Below are 21,846 nucleotides of genomic sequence, written 5' to 3'. Positions count from 1 at the left end.
TAAAGCTTCCACCAACATCTATGCATGAAGGACCAGATTTACCTGTGCTATGATGTCCCTAGAGCAGTAAGATAAGACTCTAAACGCCTCCTCCAAGAAGGTCCCTTAGATGAACAGGGAGCCTGCAGCTGCCCGGGTGGAGGGGCTGGCTTTATATGCACAGAACGATCGGATCTCAGCAAGAGTCTTCAGGAGACAGCTCTGGCTCTAGTCGCTGTTCCCGTGTTTTCCCAGAACTGGTCCTGGGGCATGTAGCCTGGGCCTTACCTGGGGGGGGGGCGGGTCACAAGTGCAAGGGGCTGCAGGTGGGGGTGGTGTGCAAGGTGGGGTTGTCTGTGCGGAATAGCCTGGAGGAAGAGAGGGAGAGGGAGCAGGGCCCCTCCATGAGCTCCATGAAGCCTGACCTCGGGGTCTTTCACAGTCCTAGTGTGGAACTGGCGGCATCTGAATCCAAGGCCTCCCTTCCCTCACTTGGGGGAGGAAAAGTGTGTGGTGGGGCCGGTCTGTGACTCAGAGCCGGGAGTCACACCAGGGACCATGAGGGAGACCTCAGCTGGCATCTCGCTGGCCTCTTAAGGAAGCTGGAGGTCTCAGTTTGGGGACAATGAGCAGCAGATTGGGCCCTCTGAAGAGAAGCCACTGTCCAGATGTGGGCTCCTGAGCACATGCTGAGGGGGACAGCTGGGGTTTGAGACCTGCTTGCAAGGGCAGGTCGCAGGGTGGAACCATGCACTGACCCCAAATTTCTCTGCGTTTCTGTTGAATCTTCACTCAGAAGCCAGATCTATCACGGCAGGTGAACAGGACTCCAAACGCGCCTCGGCCCTTGCTCTAAGGCAGAGAGTGAAGCAGTCGTCTCCCACCCCTCCCTCGGCTTATCTTCTGTATGATTTTGTTAATTCCTTGTGTTCTATTTGGTGAGGCTTTTCAGCACCAGGATTTTACAAATAATTTTTAGCATGAGCCCCATAGGCCAAGAACCACGGTTTTAAAAACTCATAAACATTTTTTTATTGCTGTGTTAATAGAGAACTGATAATTTCATTTTAGGAAGCACACACATGGAAAAAAATTTAATAGTGAGCCTGATAGAAAACAAGTCTGCAAAATGAAGTGCTGGGTTTGCATGTGTGGCAACCTGAGGTAGAGCTGAAGCAATTATCCTCATGATCCGGATTTAGACATCCTTTTAGAAAAGACAATAACCAGAGCCTAAACTGTTTATTAATTTTTAAAATTCAACTCTTTGGCTTTTTTGTTTCCATTTTGCTGACTTCAGAGAAAGTGATAAAGGGAAGAATTGATTTGGAGCCCCTGTTTCAACATGACAGTTCCATTCTATCCTCTCTGTCAATCATCGTTCTCTGGGACTCTGCCTGGCTGCAAATGCACAGGACACAGGGGTCCCGGTGCCTGCTGCTGTCACGCCAGTGGGCCGGTACAGGAGCAGGTGCGTCAACGCACACAGGTTGGCCTTCCGTGCAGGAAGAGAGGGGACACTAAGTAAGCCTCAGAGGCATGGCACAGTGAGCTGCCTGGGGACCAGCTTCAGGAAGACGGCATTTGAGTGTGCCGGAAGCCAGGACACTGGGTGGGACGCAGGCAGATTGTTCTAGGGGGAGGAAGTGGTGCAGCTATTTTGAGAGAAGTTCAAAGACATTATAGCAGGGTCATGGCTTTGGTAAAAAGCAGAGGGTGCTGGAGACGCAAGAAGAACTTGGAGTGAGGGGAGTGTGGACGGGAAGACCCCCGGGAGGTCAGGACTGTGGTGTGAGTGACCTGGAGGTGCCCTGGGGAGGCAGTCAGGTGCAGGGCAGAGGCTGGCTTCAGAGGCTGGGCAGGCATGGAGGCCAGCTCTAGAGGAGCAGGGGCAGAGCCTCGTGGAAGATGGGTTCTAGCTTGGGGACCGGGTAGTTGTGATGCTGTTGCCAAGCAGGGCACTGGGTGGAACTGAGGGGGACCAGCTCACTTAGGCAGGATGAATTGAGCTGGTGCACGTGGGTGTGATGACGGTCATTTTAATGCCCAAATCAGTTTCTTTCCCATAAAAATGAATGAAAATATCATGTTGAAGATGGTCAATATGGGAGTGTCCTGCTGTCTGGTAGTTGGCCTTTGGCTTAAACGACCCCTAGTCAGCGGGAGGCACATTCCCTGAATCGATGGCGGGTTGAAGCTGGCATTTTTCTGGCTAACTTTCTGACACAGTGCCCTGCTCTGAGCAGAGGGCTGGGCGGCTCATCCCTTCTCTAGAAAACTGGTCAGATCACTACCAGGGGGTCACAGATGGCATGTCACTGACGGCCTGGATGACTTTGTAATGGTAAATTCAGAAAATCATCCCACGACTCAGCTCAAGTCAGCCCCAACGCTTCTGGGGTCCTTCCCAGGTGAGGATCTCTGCAGTCCCCATGACAACTCAGCAGGTGGAATTTGCCTCATGATGCAGGTGGGAGACTGAGGTTGGAGGGTCAGTTGTCCTGCAGCAGCCCTGCTAATGAGCCAGGCCATTCCAAGGCCATCCATAAGGGGCAGGGGGAGGGGTGTCTTCAGACAGCTCCGACTGCAGCCTCTCTGGCACCAGACTCAAGAGTGGTTTTACGGGGCCATTTTCTCCATGACAAATTTGTAGCTAGTATTTTCAACTTGATTGATATTTTGCTGTACTTGAAATAACAAGGAACGATGGCTGGGTTTTCAATTTATTTTCTTCCTCAATTAATACAACAGCAGAGATAAGGGATATTAAGCTGGCTTAATTGGGTTGCCATCTTAACTAATGGCTTGATTTTATCCAAACTAGCATCTTTTAAGTAGAATCAATCTAAATGATCTTCCTCTGTCCCTCATGCGGTCCAGAGCTTGGTTGATGGACGTAAAGAGAAAGCCCACACAAACTGAGGCTTCTTTTGAAGTCTAGATTCCCAGTTGGGGGCTGTGGTCATCTGTTGGTTCAGTCGCCATTTCACTGTGGAACTGGATAGCATGCTCCTTCCTTTCCATCAATCTGAATGTACTTTGAACAATATTTCACTTTGGAATTAGTGATATTTTCAGAATATCTATCATATAGGGGACTAAGGGAAAAGACAGATTGGGACATGAAATATCTTAGCCTATGAAAAATCATGATCTTAGCTGATTCCACTTTAATTTTGTCGCTGTTATGCTAGTTCTATATCTGTGTGTCTTCCTGGTAGATGCATTTTTCACTGACAGACCCACACATACTTTATACAAGTTGCTAAGTCATGAAAACCAGCTGCTGAATTTAGGGGTAATTTGGCTTGTTTTAATGTGATCACTTCCCTGCTCTTTCAGATGGAAATAGACGGCAGACACGACACTTTTGGTAATCATGGAGAGACTTCACATGGATTCTGGACATGGCACGGACTTTCTATTTCATATGCACTGAGCCTCAGGAAGAACTAACAGAGGTATATGTGTCTTTTCTTTCTTTTTCTTTTGAAATTCTCTGCATAGCACGGGTGCTGGGCAAGGGCATTGGATGTAATCAGAGCAAAATATTTGTCTTTGTTGTTTGGAGCCAACAAACTTTGTTGTTGCAGCACAAGAGCCTAATTCAGTAACCATCACTGAGTGCTGAGCCCCGTACAGTTCCCAAAAAGCAGGAGAGAAGGTTGCAGTTACAGGTGAGGAGGAGGCTGCAGGACCAGACCAGCAGAACCTGGCCCGAGCACCCCAGTGAGATTCAGAACTGTTGAAGAAATTGCTGCTGACTGTGTTCAGCCCACAGGAGACAGTGCGACTGACCTTTGACCTTCCCGGTGACCTCCGGAGCAGGGTGGTCCTCACCTAGGACGTGGCCAGAGCTAGTTGCTACTGCTTTGCTCACTATCAGCACATCCTCCAGAGGATTGCCTTTGATTGCCTTTCCTGAACATTCTTTCTCCAGCGTGGTATTTTCCTAACAGTTATTATTTCCCCTTTCTTCAGACAGGGCAGCAATTCTGTGCTCATTGAAGTCTTTAGGAAGAGTCTCTGTGCTCCGAAGGCTCTATCTTAACCTTTTCGGAAAATCTGGACCACGTGAGGCAAATGATGATATTCATCTCTAAAGATAAAGTGCTTGCCAACATTAAAGGTCATCTCTCACTAATGTACCGGATCGTCTAACTACAGGAAGTTCCGATTTAGCAAAACAAAAGCATTTCAATTATACGAAAATGATCTTCTTAGGTAATTTGTAGCTCATTAAAATTGATAACGATGGTTGGTTTAAAAAAATCTCTTCACCCCCAAATTTTCAGTTACAACCTAGGCAATATCCATGTTGCTAAGAAGCACGATTTCTAGACTTTGTCAACTATCTTGGGGTCCCAAGCCAAAATGTCCAAAGAGTCTTTGTTTCTGTTAACCTTGGGTTTCCCGCCCGGGGCCTGTTCTTTGCATCACTTTATTCTGATCTTCCAGTTCTAGCCTCTGAGAGGAGCCTCGGAGAAAATGCTCTTGTGGCTCTGTCTCATGACTGTTCTCAGCCAGTGGACCTGTGGGTGGCGAGTTACCCTGGTGCCACTTCTGCCCTTTGAAAAGCATTCTGGGGCCTGCAGAGGGCTTGCTTTGCTTTGTTTTCTCTGTAGAAATCCTACCACTGTCCTTTCTGGAAGAACTGGTCCTTCTCTCAGCAGATGAGGGTCCTCCTTCCCTGCGACAGGGAGATGCTGAGGCCGTCGGAGGGTAAGCAGGTGTCCAGCTGACGAGGTACGTGCTCTTCTGTAGCCATACATTTTAAAAGTTCCTACTGCCACACAGAAGCTGTTCACGCACCATAAATACGGAGCTTGAATTCCCGCCGCACGAACGCACCCACGCGACCCGGCACTAGCAGACCCAGGAACCATCCTCCAGGGCACCGGCAGCTATGATTTATTTTGCCTGAGCTCTGTCTTTTCATAGATGGAATTGTTCAGCACGTGATATTTTTTTTTTTTGGGGGGGTTGTTGTTTGAACATTCTTTTGCTTGACATTATGTTTTGAGATACCTCTGCGAATACATTTTGGGGTTTTATACACACTAGCATGTGAATGACCCGTCTCTCTTTGTACGTTTGCTCTGTGTTGGATGATTTCCAACTTGGGGTTCTTATGGGAAGTGCTGTGAAGAGCCTTCTGGTGGCACCTGAGTTTTGGAGAACCTATTTTTTATAGGCTAAACTGTACTTGGCGAGTGATTCTGGGATGGTAGGGGGTACGTGCACTCAGCTTCAGTTGGCCCTTGTTTCCAAAGGTCTTGTACAAGGCACACGCTGCCAGCTGTTGGGTGAGCTCTGCTCATGGCTCAGTCTTGTTGGGACTTGGGATTTCCACCTTTGCATTTCAGCTCTTTTGCAGATGTGTTCTCGCAGTTCCTTTGTTAGTGTGCATGCTAATTTGTTAGTATACTTTAATCCGTATCTTCTTCATTAATAGAGCATCTTTCTGTGTGTTACTGGCCCTCTTTTGTGAGGTACCTGTTCAGCCCCTTGCCCATTCTTCTTTGGGTGGTCTTTTGCTTCCAGACTGCAGGGTGTCTTTGTACCATGTCACCTCCTCCTCTCGCTCGTTAACATTGAGCTCTGCTGGCTCCCAGCACCTCTTCCTCCCCAGACCTCCAACCCAGGCATCTCCACACCATGCAATTCGCGGTCTTGATGGCATCACAGGTGAAAGGGAGTTCTTCCCTTTAACACACAAGCCCTGGACGTTAAGGTCATGACATGCTGTGCTCTCCCTTTGTGGACGGTATTTTCATGTCTCACTAAGACATCTTTGCTTACACCAAGGATGCACACACCTCTTGTTTCTAACCCATGCGTCGTCTCACCTCTCGTATTTTGCTCTGTGACATATTTAGAATCGATGGCTGGAGGGGCTTAAGGGGGGCCCAGGAGGTCCTTCTTCCACATGTGGATCCACACAGCACAGCGCCGTTGTCACCGAGCCCTTGCTTTCCCTCTGTACCGCTGACACCCATCCTCCTCACAACCGGACGGTGTCTGTGTGGGGGTTCTCCTGAGCCTCTATTCTGTTTCTCTGGCCACTGCCTCTCATCCCCGTGCAAACACCCTGTGGTTTTAATGGCCCTCGTTTCCTAGTAGATCTGGACAGAGGTGGCGTGATTCTTCCAGCTGATTCTTCAAGATTGCCTTGGCTCTGTTTTATTTTAATATTTATGTTTTAGTTGTAGGTGGACACAATATTTTATTTTTGGGCGGTGCTGAGGATCGAACCCAGTGCCTCCCTCCTGCTAGGTGAGTGTGCTACCTCTGAGCCTCAACCCCAGCCCCTAGCTTGGCTCTTTTTTAGCTCCTTATATTTCCATATAAATTCCACGGTCAGCTTATCAATTCTGTCTCCTCCCCGCCCCACCTTTGCTGGGATTTTTCCTGGTCTTCCTCTGTCAGTGGGAGGGAACTGACGTTGAATCAGCGTCGGGTCTTCATGCTGTGTGAAACGTGGACCTGTTCCATCTCCCTCTTTGTGTACAGTTGTATTTCCTTTACTTTCTTTCTTGCTCTGGTTGGGACTGATCTGACCTCAGGGGAAATTGCTTAGTCTTTGTGTTAGTCAGCTTCTTTCCATCACCACGAGAAAACAGCTGAGGAAAACAGGTTCAAGGAGGAAAGACTGATTTTGGCCTGTGGTCTCCGAAGCTTCAGTCCTTGGTTAGTGGCTTTATTGCTTAGGGCCTGAGTGAGGCAGAGAGTCACAGCAGAAGGGAGAGAAGGGTCCCAAGGGCACGTCTCCAGGACCTGCTCCCCAGGACCTGGGTCCCACCTCCCCACATTCATCCAGCTATGAATCAATCATCAATGAGGCCAAAGCCCTCCCCATCCTGTCACTTCCCCAAAGCCACACCTCTGAACACTGCTGCACGAAGACCAAGCGCTCAAGACACGAGCTTTTGAGGGACCATTACAATATTTCGCCACGGCGCAAGATGTTTGCTGAAGCAGCAGCTCTTCCTGCACACTTTATCAGATAAAGGATTTTCCTAGTGTTTTTTTTTTTTTTAATCTTGCATCAATGTAGAATTTTATTTTCAAATGCAACTATTATGACAATCATGTTATGTTTGCTGAGTTCGTTAATGTTTTGTTAAGGGTTTTAAAATGTATGCTCATGTGTGAGATTGGTCTGTAACTTTTATTTCTCATAAGATTTTTTCAGTTTTGGACAAAACCCGGTCTCCTGAAAAGAGCTGCCAAGCGTTGCTTCTGTTTCTATTCCAGGAAGAGTGTCCAAGGTTGGTGGTTTTCATTCTTCATTATTTGGAAGCCTGTAGGAAGCTGTCTGGGCCTTGAATTTTCTTTGTGGAAAGAGTTTCAACAACAGATTTTTCTTTCCATATTGAGTCATTAAAGATTTTTCTACTTCTTAGGTAACTTGGTATAGGTTTGAGAAACTTCACATCACATCTGAAATTGCCAAATTCATTTCATAAATCTGTTCAGAGTACTCTTCTCTTTTGACATCTGTAGTCATGTCCTCCTTCTATACTTGATATTGGTAATTTGGTTTGTTACCTTTTTAAAAGTGATATACCAGTATTGATGTGAACTTATTAATTTTATGAAATCTTTTCTAAGGACCAACTAACTTTGTCTTGTATGTTTTTTTTTTTTTTTTTTTTTTTTAATTTCCATCTGAGCACTGCTACAAGTGTGGATATTTCAGAGTTTCATTATTCTCTCCCTAATATTTTCTATGCAACATTCTTCTTGATTAGGAATTATGAGCACAGTATTATTTACATCAAGCAGTTAGGGGGTTTCTAGCTGTATCGTGATCTTAACGTCTAGCTTAGTTTCATTGTGATGGGGAGAGATACTGTAAATCATGGCAGTTTAAAAAATTGTCACCTTCTCTATCTCTGCACATGAACAACTTTGGTAAAGTTTTCCCGTGAACCTGAGGGAAGGAGTTGGGCTGCGGCACTCAGCTCTGTGCCTGTTTGCTGCTCAGGCTTGCTCCTGGGCTGCACAAGGGCTCTGCGTCTTTGGTTCTGGTTGTTTTTGCTGGGAATGTGAGGGGTGCTGACGTCTCCCACAGGGACTGCGGGCCTGCCTGCCTCTCTGCTCTGTGTCCTCTGCTCTGGGTATTCTGACCCACGCTGCTGGGTGCACACAGGTTCAGGGTTGTGAAGCGCGATACCTGGCCTGAGGTTGCTTCTTTCACTATCATGACATGGCCCCTTTGCCTCTCGCCACGTTTCCTGTGTTAAAATCTGCCTTCATGCTGCCTTTTGGGGGTATAGGATCATCTCTTCTATGTGGTCACTAAGAGTGTGTTCTTTGTAACATCAGTTTGTTGATTTTTAAGAACAGTCTGATAATCTCGGTGCATTATCAGCTGACATTTAATTGTGGCGTCACTAGGTTTATATCTGGGGTATTACTATGTTTTTCTACTTGGCTCATTTTGAAAATGCCCTTTCCTGTCTCTCTGGATGAATCAGACATTTTCCCTTTTGTTGATTTGTTAGCTTTACACCCTTTTTCTATTCTTCCGTGCTCGCTGCTGGTCACGGTGTAGATATCTGGCTCCTTGCAGCTGGACACCAAACATGGCGGTGCCCTCATCTCCAATGACGCGGAGCCGGCCCTCCCTGCCTTCTCCAGCCCCCGTCCTTGTCATGGTCATTGTGTGTTTTAGATCTGTCAGTGTTTGGAACCCTCATGCCACGTAATTGTTAGCTCACCATAGTTTACCTTCTGTTTTTCTGCTTCTTGCATTTCCATGCCTCCCTGGGAGTCTCCCTCTGTCTGAAATATTCTTTTGTAAAAACCATCTGCTCACGGCACAGTCTGGCGTTTCTTTTATTTGTCTAAAGGGTCTTTAATTCATCTTCATTATGAAGGAAGAATCTGAGGCCTATAGAATTCTTGATTGGCAGGTACAATCTGGTAAGGGTTAGTTTGTGGGAGGAACTACTGGGAGGTGGCGGAGGCTTTAGGAGGTGGCACCCAGTGTGGGGACTTGAGGCCTTGGGGGTTCCCTTGCAGGGGACCCTGGAACTCCCGCCCCGTCCTCTTCCTCTCTGTTCCTTGGCTCACAGTGTTAGTGGCTTTGCTGTGCTACCAGCTCTCGCCACAGTGTGCTGCCTCTCCGCAGGCCCAGATCATGGCACCAATCCATCAGGGACCGCAACCTGTAAAACTCAACCTTTTCTCTTCATAAGTTAACTGTCTCTGGCATTTCAGTCTAGTGAAGGGAAACTGACTAATTCAGCAGGTGACTTTACTCAGAGGATGTCATTCATTGCTGATTTCCTCATTCCTATTTAGAAGTCAGCCATAAGTCATATTGCTGCTCTGTTGTGGGAAAATGTCCTTTTTCTTCTTTGCAGTATTGGAGATGGGAACCCAGGGCTTCCTGCATGCTAAAGCAGGCTGGCTGATGCTGAGCCACATCCCCAGATGCAAATGTCTATTTCAATCTCAGGCTGCTTTTAACACTTTCCCTTTGATTTTGGTTTTGATCTGTTTGACACTTCTCCTGAAATGTGATTTTTCTTCAAATTTACCCTGAATTGCTTGAATTAACAGGTAGATGTCTCTCATTCCTTTTGGAAACTTCCCAGACACTCTGTCTTCAAATATCTTTTTCCTGGCCCGTTACCCTGTTCTATCCTTCGGTGACTCCAGCTTCATGAATGCCCCGCGAGTCTCTTATGTGATTTGTTTCTGATTCTTTGTTCTCTCTGTGCCTTGTGGAGGGTGTTTTCTGTAGATTCATCTTCCAGGTCACAAATCTTGCACTGTTAACCCACCTGTTTACCTCCTGGCATCGGGTGCGACGTACCTCTGGTTCATCCGTTGCATTCTCTCTTACGGATTCCAAATCTCTGGTATACTTCCGTCCATTTTTGGCTAGTTTTTTCTTCCAGTCCCTTGAATGTGTTAGAGGTGGCGATTTCAGAGTCCGTGGGTGCCAACTCAAATGTCCGGGTCCTTGTTGGTCTGACATTTCTCTGGATCATCACTTGCATATTCTTGCTTTTCTATGGGTCTAGAGATTTTTTTTTAAATAAACATAAACGGGGAATTATGTACAAAGGAGTAACGGAGGCTCCAGATGACCCATTACCTGCATTTTCTCTCTCGTGTTGGCCGGTGCAGCTGAGGACTAAGATGGGTCAGGCTGGGCTGCAGGTTTAACGAGACTTGGTCACCTCTGCATACCCTTGGTGCTCGCTGTGGCACTCCTGGAGTATGACTGGCCGCCTTGTGTATCTCAGCCCTGATGGGCCCCAGGAGACGGCTCTCCACCCTCCAACATGAGCAACCCAGCTCTCCAGCCAGCCCAGGCCCTACCCTCCAACCCCTTGCAGATCTGGCAGGTATCTTAAGTGGGGACAGCTGTGTGTTGGAGGAGGGCGGCTTCCTCTGGGTGGTCTCTGACTCCTCTGAGACCCTGGAGATCTCACTCTGTCCTCTGAAAGCCATTTGTCCCGGGTGGAAAAGTGGCGGTGTGTTGAAATCTCCTCAGGTTTCCTGTTTGCCCCTGGGACTCACCTGGCTCCCACCAGAGTCTCTGCTTCCTTCCCCTCCCTCCCTGGGCCTCTGCCTGGGCCAGGCCTGACCTCCTCTCCCAGAATCAGGAGTGGCTCGCGGATGCCCTTAGGGTGGATATTTTTCTGTACCATTTAATTTTTATAATTCACCTGCGTTTTTCTAATTTTACGCCGGGGACATGGGTTTACTGCCCTAGAAGTTCCTGCAGCCTTTATTTGATCAACTTGCTTGGGCAGATTCCCGAGTGGTGTCCTTGTTTGGAGAAAATCAAGTTAAGAGATTCAGCTTTCCTCGTGTTTAGTGACAAAAATGCTCATTCTTTCATTCCATCAAACAAATTGAATCTTTATGAAATTAAGAAGACAAATGCTCACTTCGGAAAAAGCGGAGACCTCAATTAGCACCGACGACTCTGATCTAACAGGTGTAGGCTTTTCCTGGTTGAACATGACACCTAGAGATATATTTTCTGAGTGACAAAAGGAAGCCTTTACATAAAAGTCCCTGTGATTTATGAGGCCTTTGAAGTGTCTGTCCTTGTGCCGTAAGTCTTTTGGGCCGTGTTCAGCGTTCGCGTGCCCAACGATGGTTCTGCGTGTTAATTAACGTTCTGTTTTCTATTTGTCTCTTTAGGGACCTTTCAGTCCTCTGGAAACATCTGTGATAGCGGAGTGTGAATTTCCTGGTTTGACATCAGAGTCAGGAGAGCTGGATGCAGGTCTGCTCCAGGCTGGATTTTCCTTGGGTCATGGGAGGACTGTCCTTGGCTTTGCTCTTTCTTCTCCAGAACCCCCGTCTGGAGAGGGTTTAGAGTGGCTCCTGACCGGGGTGGAGGGCTGGGCGCTTCACCTTCCCCGGTCCCACAGCTGTGATCGAAGAAGGCTTGCTCTTGTTTCCAGGTGAGGAAGCCCAGCCTCCGAGTGGGTGACCAGCACCCCAGGCAGCTCACACGTGTGCGGCCTGTTGGGAGGACAGTGACAGCCCGCCCCCTGCAGGAGTTCTGCGGGACTCTTCAGGCCCTAACTCTTTTGTTAGTAATGCCCTCGAATCAGACAGCCAGTGAGTGTCACCCTAGAACGTGAAACCCGGCGGCTGCTTTCAGACAGGGATTTTCCAGAAGTTTCAGGATGTGAGAGGCCAAGGGCAGGGAAGGGATATTCTAGGAGGAACTTTACTTTCCTCTTTGTGGGTGCTAGGGATGGACCCCAGGGTCCTGTGCATGTTAGATGGGCACCTATAAAGAGCCATGGGAAGAGTCACCTTGACATATAAGGACCCTCACTAAGTGTTCAGCTCTAAACTGCTGCTGGCTTTTAGGAATGATGGGAGAGCAAAAGGTCTCTGCGCTTGATTCAACAGACATTTCAGCCAAACATGGCTCCAATCTGCCCTGCCCCCATGTCAGTCAGTGCCACGTCCCGTCAGGCCTTCACAGTGTGCGGGACATCTCCAGAACCTGGTCCCTCTCACCCTCATCCTGTTACTGGTCCACACTGCCATCTTCTCTAGATTGCACCGTTCCCTACAGTGTGACGTCACAACAGCAGGTGCTGGTGGCACTTGGGACTCTACTGCTCTTCACACCAGCCGGCCAGCTCCCTGCTCTATCCCTAGACCTGCAGCAGGGGCTGCCACATGGACGTTGCATTATTAAGTTTTTGAACCACAAATGTTTTGTCACGCAGTGACCAGCTACATGCGCCCGGTGTTCTTTCATGGCACTGTACAGGATAAAGCACCAGGGACAGTTCAGCCATTCAGGCAGTGATGTCCTCTGGCACTTTCCAGCAGCATGTGTCACACACGGAACCCTCTCTGCAGAGGACCACATGGCACATGGGTGACAGCTGCCCAGCGTGACTTTAAGCCCCAGAGCCACCTGCCACGGAGCACAGCGACCCAGGCCTGAGCCCCAGCTGGACAGCATGTGTCCACAAGGACCAGGTCATCCCGGGCCCTGGAGGACCTGGGCGGCTGCGTGTATTGGGACCCCTGCTTCCCTGCTCCCATGCCTGATGTCCTTCCTAAGGACACCCCTGGCTGCATCAGCAGAGACGTGAAGACACGTTGGTAACTGAAGTGTCCCTGGATGGTGTTTTGCAAATTACTCACCACTGTCGATGGCCAGGAAGAGGGCAGTGTACACGCTGTTGTGGACAAACGGGGACTCGCGGTCCAGCACGGCCGTGGTGTCCACCGTGCCATTGATGGGGTTGATGTTCAGCCAGCCTGCGGGGTCCTTGTAAACAGAGTACCTGAAAAAACAAGACAGACAAGCAACGTCAGACGGCACCTGCCCTGGAGTCCAGAAGGCCTGAGTGGGGGGCGCGAACCCGTCTGGGCCCCGGGGCCGGTGGACACGGACCCAGAGCCTCGCTTCAGTGCAGTCGCTCATTCAGAGAGTGCCAGCTCTGAGAGCGGCTCCCTGTGTCCGCGGCCTCGTTCCGCCTCGGGACGTGCCAGGGAGACGCCCCTGTGAGAGCGGTCGAGTTGGAGAAGCAGATTCTGAGGATCCCGGAGCTCCCCCTGAGGGCTGGGCGCTGACACGGCCGACCACCAGCCCCGAAGGACTTTAGGGTGTCACCTTTTTGAGGTTGTTAGAAGTTCATTGTTAGAAGTCCAAAGCCTTAGTGAGGCCTTGGCCTCAGGGAAGCCTTCCCCCAGGGAGCTGCCAACCCAACCTGACACGTGGGCCTTGGGGACAATGGCCACTTCCATAATCCGCCTGAGGGAGCTTTGCTGCCATCCCACCGTCTCTGAAACCCGTGTCCCAGGAGACACGTGTCCCCGCAGCCCTTCAGTCTGCTGACGGTGCCGGAAGACGACCACCTCTGCCTGGCACAGCCAGGGTGGGGTCTAAGGACGTTTAAAAGTCAGCTTCAGCAGCAGGTGAGGAGCTCGTGAGCAGCCCGTACCGCCCGAGTCCTCAGGCCCCAGAGTGTCACCTTCAGGAGAAGGCTTTGCAGATCTGGTTAAGTCGACCACCTGCGAAGGGAGGCTGTTCTGGGTCACCTGGGAGTGGGGAGTGGTGAATGCCAACACGGTGCCCTCATAAGAGGAAGAGAAGAGATGGGAGGCCCACAGAAAAGAGGCCCGTGAGACCCTGGGGGCAGAGCACAGAGGGGCGCAACCCCCAGCCAGGGACACCGAAGTCAGCAGAAGCTGGAGGCGGCAGAGACCGACCTCCCCTGGAGCTCCGGAGGGAGTGTGGCCCGAGTGACACTGTGATTTTGAACCAGGGAGAGGCCCCTGCTGAGCCTTAGTCCTGGACAGCCTCGGGGCTCAGAGTTGGTTCAGCGGTGACTCTCGATGGCAGCCCCCAGCCTTACGCCGAGTGTGGACAGTGCCAGGCCCTGCTCGCTGGGCCCTGGCGCCCACCCGGGGGTCAGTTATTCCCTCCTCAGATGAGGACCCCAGGGCCCCGTGTGCTTTGTCACTGTGCCGCGTCACCAAGCTGCCCCACTGCCTCCTGCTTCCTCCCCTGTGAGTCGGGGACCGCGGCTGTGGCCTCGTGGGGTGGCTGGCAGGCAGAGGGAGGTGCAGTCTGCTCTCAGAGTCGGCCATGAAGTGTCGGGGTTCACGGCCGCGGCCAGGGTGTCCCCTCTTACCCCATCCGCCCGGGGCACCGTGGGGGGGATGTTCTGTGAATCCGGAGGACGGGGCTCGGGAACAGCCAGAGAGACAGATGGAGAGAGCCGCGGGGCCTCGCCGGGGCCCCACCGCCTGGCGCCTCGATTAGCGTCTCAATATTTTTTAAAAACAGAAGTGAGATATTCCTCGTGAGAACGGACTGCTTTAAAAACACCAGGCTGTCACTTCAACGATGATTCACCCTTCCACTTGGCAAGCGCCTACTGTTTTTCAATTCTCCACTCAACATCTCCACTTGGTCCCCCTGTGTGACTTCCTGGGTGGAATCAGTCACTCTGCACTGGGCTCTTGCTGCACTGGCCTAGGTTAAAACGCTGGCGGGAGCCCAACGTGGGCCCGTGTGGACATGCTGCCTTCACCAAATGCTGAAGACTTGGTGTCATTGTGAGGTTAAAGTTGGCCAGAATTAGCCAAGAATGCTTATGTGGACTTAGCTCTGTGCTAAACTCTATGGGTAGCACCACTTTAATGTTGGGGTCCACAACGACCTAGTGATGTGGGTATTACTCTTATTTTGAAAACAAGGTAACCAAAAATCAGAGAGGTTTAGCAACTCACCAAAGGCAGCTCAGCTAAGAAGCGGCAGGGCTGGAATTCAACACAGTTCTGTTGGATTCCAGGGGCTGCACTTTACCCAGCATGGAATCCGCCCACGGCCAGCTGTTGTCCCTTCTGTGTGCCCAGGGTGGAGTGGAGTGCCTGGCATGAGGTGGATGCCCTGTAAATGTTGACTGAATTGTTCCCCTTTCAGGGGGGGCTGTCATGGGAGGGGAAGATGCAAGGGAAGGTGACATTGTTTCCATTTTGCCAGGTCACTGACTGGCCGTTGATCCAGGAGTGATTTGTGGTGGCTCAACAGATTTGAAGTAATGAAAATTTTAAATGGGCCGTATTTAATTCCCTGAGTACTCAGCTGAGTTTAGATATAAATAACAGTGAATTAAGTCATCTGGCTTTCACCTGGGCATGCAAACAGTGCTCTCTTTCTCTCATTTTTTTGTCTTATGACGCTGCGATTTTCTGTACAATTAATACCTTTGCTTGTTCTCACGTCGGGAGTGGTGACAGCCAGATAAATGCTCAAAGCCATCCCTAAAATCCCTGTTTGCATCACATTCCCTGGGACGCCGGGGCTTGCGTGGTTTTGCAGGATGGCATCTCACTACTTTTCATTTTACATGTGGTAGCTCAATTTTCAGTTTTTTGGGAAGCCTCCGTGCTGCCATAGGACCCAGCCGTACCACTCTGTGGCATTTATCCGGAGGACTCCAAGCCAGCGCTCCACCGTGCTCCCTGGGCTCCGGTCTCCTAACAGCCAAGCAGTGGAGCTGGCTGGGCGCAGCTGGGTGTCCGCAAGCAGACGGCGGGTGAAGAAAATGTGGCTCACATACACGATGGAGCTGTACTCAGCCATACAGAAGAAGGACATTGTGTCATTTGCAGGAAAATGGCTGGAACTGGAGAGCACTGTGTTAAGGAAAATCAACCAGACTCGGAAAGACTAGAGCTAGCTGTGGATTTTCTCTGCTGTGTGGATACAGAGGGAAAAGGGATCTCGTGAGGGTGGAAGGGAGAGTGGTGGGTAGAGGACGGCGGCAGGGGAGGCCCGGGGATGACGCGGATCCTCCGATGTCGTGTGTGACTGCGCCACACTGTATGATTATGTGCGCCAATCAGAGGTGGGAACTCATGTGGCACCTGTGGCTGTGCTAGCTGTGCTTTAAGGTGACCATTTAACGTTGCTGGTTTCTATTGCTCACCATCGGGTGCCTCTTCCCATGGACACCTCGTGCTGTGTTACCTTGCTGCCCAGCTTGGCTCTGCCCAGAACGGCACCCCTAGGCAGGGCAGGAGAGGGCCAGTCGCCAGGCCGGCTCGCTGCACACGTGACCCCAACCACGCCGGGCGGCGCTCGGCGACGGGACCGCCAGCTGCCTGCTCTTCCACTTTCTGGCTTTTGAGCACTTTTGTCAAATCAGCCTTTTTGATCAACTGACTGGGCACGCTATGTAAATTTCTGACATTTTAAAGCTGTCTTTTTAATAAACCTTTCAGTATAAAAACACCAGCATGCAAGATGTTTTCTGTGCTTCTAGGCCTGAAAAATGCATATGCCTTATTAAATTGGAATTTCCGGGCAATTTATCTGTAATGTGAACTTTGCTTGTTACAGGATAAAAAAAAAAAAATCAAATTAAAACTGGAGCTCATTTCAGTCTGTAATGCAGCTTCTCGGAGCTGCTCTGGGCTCTCGCCAAGCCCTGGTCTCGTCTGGGTGTCAGCGTCAGGAGATGCAGGCAGACAGATGAGCCGTGTCCTCGTGCTGTCCCAGCAGCTGGGGGTGGGGAGGAAAGCTGGCCGCCAGGGGAGGGCCAGGGCCAGGGGTCCACCCGGAAGGACACTCAGAGCTAAGGGCGGCCAGTCTCGGTCCTTGGGGGTGAACTTGCTGGGGAGAAGGCGGCTCAGGGCTTGACAGGTCCCTTCTGCAGGCTTCTCGGGGTCACTCTTTATCTGTGATGTAGGGAACCCATATTTGTGCACATGGGCACCCAAATTCCATGAGTTAATTCCTTTTATTTTAGACATAAATAGGTCACCAAGTTATGTAGTGTTCCTAGGGCAGGAAGAGCCAGTGGCCCAAAGCCATGAAATGAAGCATCAGAAACAGCTGTTTTTGTACCATATGGAGATGTCTATGTGTATATCACAGCTATCTATCTATCTGTCCCTCCCTCGATCCATCCATCCATCCATCTGGTACAGAGAGTTCTTTCTATTGTTACTTCTACATAACGGGAAGAGATACATAGATCTTTTGCATAAGATTTTATGTGCATATGTATATATCCATATATATGGAAATTTGCTATTTGATATGCATGGCAATCGGGTGGTTTGGAAAAGCCAAACCCTTTAATAAATTGTGTTAACTCATTTTAACCGTTTGGAGAATAAAGAAGTTGGATATCTTTCTGATCTCAGTTCCAAAACTAAATTCCAGATGAATTTAAAAAGCAAAACTTACAAAAAGTCTTAGAAGGAGATACAGGAAGGGGGGAGATGAAGGATCACCTCCCAGATGTAGAAGGAGCTCCCAGCCATGGATACGCACAGCGAGCCCACAGCAGCGGGAATGCGGACGGTGCCCGACGCAGGACTCCCCCTCACACGGCGTGACGGGATCTCAGCTGACGGCTACCCTTTGCTTACCATTTTCTGCCTCTCAAAGTCCCATGGTCGGAAGCGCAGTCTTGGCCTCATGGATTCCTCCTGTCACTGTAGCCCAGTGACTCTGTGTTCGTGGCCCGGGTCACACCGGTTCCCTTTCCTCATGTGGAGGCCTAGAGTCTGTCCCGGCCTCGCAGGCTGAGGTCCGGGAGTGGGCGGGCCTGTGTTCCTCTGGAGGGCACAGGACAGCTCTTTCCTGGCCTTTCTTGTTCTGCAGGCAGCTCACGTCCCTGGCCTGTGGTCCCTCCCTCCCCTTCAAGGCCAGCCATGGGGGGGGGGGGGCTTCTCACACTGGCCACAGCTGGCTCCTGGTTAGACTGAGCCCACCCAGAAAATCCAGGATAATATTTTGATCTCAGGAGCCTGAACCTTAATCACACGCTCCAAGTCTCCTTTGCCAAGTCACAAACATACCACGGGTTCTGGGATTAGGACATGGACATCGCTGGGGGCTGCCATTCTGCCGACCACACGACCTTTCATTAACCCCTGGTGGGCAGGGAATGGCCACCTCCAGCAAGATCACAGACGCACTGAGCCCTTGACTCAGCACCTCAACTCGGAGGCTTCATCCAACACACACAACTGCTTATATCTGGCCCTTCAAGGCCGTTAGTGACGTCCCTGTCACAGCATAAGACTGAACCACCCAGGTGCAGTTTCTGTCTGGAGCGGCTGTGCGGTGGCAGGCCTACCCAGAAGGGGAGCTGTAGGAAGGACGGGGCCCTTGGCCCTCAGGCATCTTGGGTTTCCCTGGGCGGAGCCATTCTCAGTGGGGACCATGGACAGACGCTGGCTGATGCGGGATGGGGGGAGGGCTTAGGCAGACCTGAGCCCCCTGCAGCTCCTCCTCCAAAGCGGCAGCAGGGCAGGCTGCCAGGAACGGGGCGGGGGGCACAGAGAGCCCCTCCTGTCTGTCGGGACAGTGGGAGCTCCCCAGATTCAAGCTCAGATGCTGACCCTGCTAGCCAGCCAAGGGCCATCCTGGGGACAGTGGTCTCAGCCTGCTCTGCGGACTCTTTCCCGCACTGTCCACCACTGAACCAATGAACGGATAAGAAGACATTCTACTGCTCTTCAGAAACCAGTCTGCTCCTGTTCCTCCCCACCCTCTTCATTCCCGGACCGTCTGGGAAGCTCCAGGAAGCTGGAAGTCCTGGTGGGATGTGCTCCCTGGGCTTGGCCCCTCTCACGGTCTCCTGAGAAACACAGTGCGGTCCCTGCAGACAACTCAGACAGTGCAGATGAGTCAAAAGAAGAAATGACACGTGTCCTCCTCCGCCTCCAGCGAGGAGCTCCGTTAACCTGGAGCGGTGGCTCCCGTCCCTGGGGAGGTGACCTGTGCGCGCTCTCCTCGTGCCTGCCGTCCCCGCCCTCGCTCTGCGGAGACACTTTTAGTGTCAGTGCTGTGCCAGGCACGGAGCCTGGGGTGGGGTGTGCAGTTCCCACCGGTCAGGAAGGTACACTCCATCAGGGAAGTGGAATCATCATTGGTCATTTCACACAGGTCATCTGGGTGCACTTGTGATAACCGTGGACTCCGTCTTCTCCACACGAATCATGTGCTCTGAGCGCCTTTCTGTTTTTAGCATCGACTTTCAGTGATATTTACGGCTGGAAGCCCCCCCTCCCCAACTGGGCACCTAGGAGGACCTGCACGATGGATGCACATCATTGCATATAGTGTCCGTGGCCCCAGGGTGAGTAGAGGTGATCACCCTCATTTTGCAGATGAGGAAACAAAGGTTCCCAGTGGTCCAATACCTTGCCCATATTTTGTCACTTTAAAGCAGCAGGAATGTGGTTCCAACGTGGCTCTCTCTGTCCACAGGACACCTGGACTTTTGTCTGTGTTTAGATTAGCCCCTGGGGACTGGGCATCGTTCTACACCATCAGTTCCAGTTTTGGCTTGTGTTGGAGTTACTGGAGTTGTTGAAGTAGGAGGGACCCTTTTTATTTTCACGAGGTTTCCGGGCAGTTCTGTCACCAAAGCGTGAGAAGCGCCATGCTGTGAGCAGGGGCAGCACTCGGCCAGGCTTTCTTTAGCAGCGAAAACCCAGGAGCATGGGACTGGAATCCGCAGAATGGTAACGTTTTGAAGAAAAAAAAAGAATCTCTTGGTGTAACACTCTGTTGGAGCTATGTTTCTGTCTATAAGTCATACACGCTTGAGGAGGTTAACGTAGTGCAGCACCCACGTGTGACCACCTCCTCGCTAGATTCTCAGATGACGTTGGCTTAGACGGTTCTCTCATTGGCAGGCTCCCATCACGACTTCAGTGTCACACCTGGGGACTGGCCACGGGGTGAACCAGTAAGCGTGACGCGGGTGTCAGGGAATTTGTGTCTAGTAGCAATAACGGAGATCTGAGGGTGATTAGCCAACAGCCACACTGCCCCATGGCCATCCTCTGCACACACAGCAGGACCAGGGCTGTGCCCCAGAACTATGCTTGGGCTCCCTGTTCTGGTGCCCACACTCTCTGACCTGCCAGCAGTTGTGCACGGAGCCTCCTGGGCCAGCCAGGGGAACTGTCATTGCCTGGACCCCAGCTCTTGCAAACCTGGTACCCTCTGCTCCAGCGAACCCAGGCTGCTCCCACCTGCGTGGTGACGGGCTCGCCTGGCCTGTGCTGTAGGCCTGTGTCCTTGTTAGAGCTGCAGGTCCACCTGCTGGGGCTGCAAGGGGCACTGTGCTGTGACCAGCTCTTGTCCCCTGCCCTGCCCTGTCCCACTACTCCTCTCCCCATCTTTGAGACCTATATGAACACAGGAGTCTTCACTGGGATGCTGTATCCACGTCTTTGAAGGGTCATCTCACTATTGCTTTAGCCAAGTTGATCACAAAGAAAAACAGATCCAATGTATGAAATCACGGACTTAGCAATGTCCCAGGACGCGGGGGCCCTAAAAAGTCTAAATAGGTGGCCCTTTCCAATAACAGTCTGAAACCTCACAAACTGCCCCAAACCAGGGACACCCCTAGCTCTAGGTGACAATGTGAACTCCCCTTCTCAGCTTTGGTGACCCTGTGGAGACAGTGCTTCAGTGCCACACCCACACGGTGGCTCTCCACATTAATTATCGTTGGCATTTTTTTCAATTTCGTTACCGCCCTTCAAGCCTCCTCCTGCACAGGCTGTCTGGCCAGGTTAGATGTCCCACATCCGAGCGTCCAGGATGTCCTTCCCGAGCCCTGGGAACCGCACTGAGAGAAGAGCAGGACGACTCCGGACCTGGAGCGGATCGGGAGAAATGTCGCCTTCCCTGGTGCGAGGAGACTGCGTGTGCTCTTGGTCATTCATTCAGGGAGGGGCTCCGAGGCCTCAGGACACACTCGTGAACAAGACCCGCAGGGGTCACCAGCGCTAGGTACTCCGTTGGCCACGTCACCACTGAGCTCCTGTCTGGCTCCGTGATTCTCTCCACATCCTGACACGCTGAGCGGTCCTGGCGTCCACCTGGCCAGCAGAGTCAGTAGGAAGTCTCCTGGTGACTAGTCCTGGCCCCGAGCAACACCACCCCCCTCACGGCACAGACTCAGGCTTCAGCAGGTGCTCAGTGTGATGGGGGCAGGCGTCCCAGTCGGCAGGGAACCCCGGACAGGTGGTGACGTGGGGAGGGGAGAGCCAGCGCCTGAGCAGGGGGAAGGGAAGGGGAGAGGCTCCTAGGCACCGAGGTCCAGGGACTGAGTGGCAAGGGTCAGGAGGGTGCCTTGGGACAACGTGGAGCCTCTGAGTGCTCTGGGAGGCCACCCCTTCATCACTGCGTGTGACGTGCGCTGTCAGGAGATGCTCAGGAGTCACGGCGGAGCGAGCTCTGTGGTCCCCACGGTCCCCCCCAGGAGGGCCTTCTGCTGGGTTAAAGCCAACCCAGTGCAAACTCATCCTCATCAATATTTTTCTCCAAAATAAGACCTTTACTCTTTCTTTATTCCCCTCCAGTTTTGAACCGCATTTTGGTTCTCACCATGAGTCACAGTGAGGGGGAGGCCCCTTCCTCCGGCCCACCATAACAGCTGCTGGTTCCTGCTCCTAAAGGCATGATCTTGGGGTAGAGGAGCTGGGCAAGGTGGGGAGGCAGGACATGGGGTCCAGCTGGTTACTCAACTTTCACAGCACTTTGTCACAAGGTAGAAAAGGAACTAAGATGAGTGGTCTGCTGGGTCAGTGTTTCTGGGGACCCAGGCCCCCTCCTGCTGCAGGAGGCCCAGGGCAGGGACCTCCCGTGAAATTCAAGTGGCACTCCTGGCTCACCAAGTTCAGCTCTCGTCCATGTGTGGCACCGCGTGGCATGGCGTGGCATGGGGGCCTGGGCCCAGGGGCTCAGTTTCCCAGGGTGGGGTATCGTGAAGGCACAAGCTCACTGAGAGCAGAGCCGAGGCCAGGGGCGCAGGGTGGGGGACGCCAGCCGGTGCACTTGCCGCCGAGCTGACTTTTATTGGG

The 21,846-nt window shown here is 51.5% G+C and overlaps 1 protein-coding gene and 1 long non-coding RNA gene across 4 annotated transcripts in view; one reads left to right on the top strand and one right to left on the bottom strand.

Moving 5' to 3' along the window:
• Cdh13 (cadherin 13) overlaps positions 1 to 21,846 on the bottom strand; it is an 862,179-nt gene that overhangs the window by 16,611 nt on the left and 823,722 nt on the right. The window contains exon 11 of the mRNA XM_076839513.2: positions 12,634 to 12,776. Coding sequence (XP_076695628.1) covers positions 12,634 to 12,776 — 143 coding nt within the window. The remainder of the gene's footprint in view (positions 1 to 12,633; positions 12,777 to 21,846) is intronic.
• LOC143384448 (uncharacterized) lies at positions 1,657 to 16,301 on the top strand. Of its 3 annotated transcripts, none has more exons than XR_013089330.2 (7): positions 1,657 to 1,770; positions 3,322 to 3,440; positions 3,961 to 4,203; positions 4,605 to 4,725; positions 7,165 to 7,250; positions 11,155 to 11,239; positions 11,421 to 16,301. It is a non-coding gene; the product is annotated as an uncharacterized LOC143384448 (long non-coding RNA). The 3 variants fall into 3 exon arrangements; XR_013089329.2 differs by having other exon boundaries at positions 4,605 to 6,255; XR_013089328.2 differs by having other exon boundaries at positions 4,605 to 7,250.

Source organism: Callospermophilus lateralis, chromosome 18 (assembly GCF_048772815.1).
Source record: "Callospermophilus lateralis isolate mCalLat2 chromosome 18, mCalLat2.hap1, whole genome shotgun sequence".
Classification (NCBI taxonomy): domain Eukaryota; kingdom Metazoa; phylum Chordata; class Mammalia; order Rodentia; family Sciuridae; genus Callospermophilus; species Callospermophilus lateralis.
Note: the sequence above shows the minus strand (reverse complement) of the source record. Positions and strands in the feature narration are given on the sequence as shown.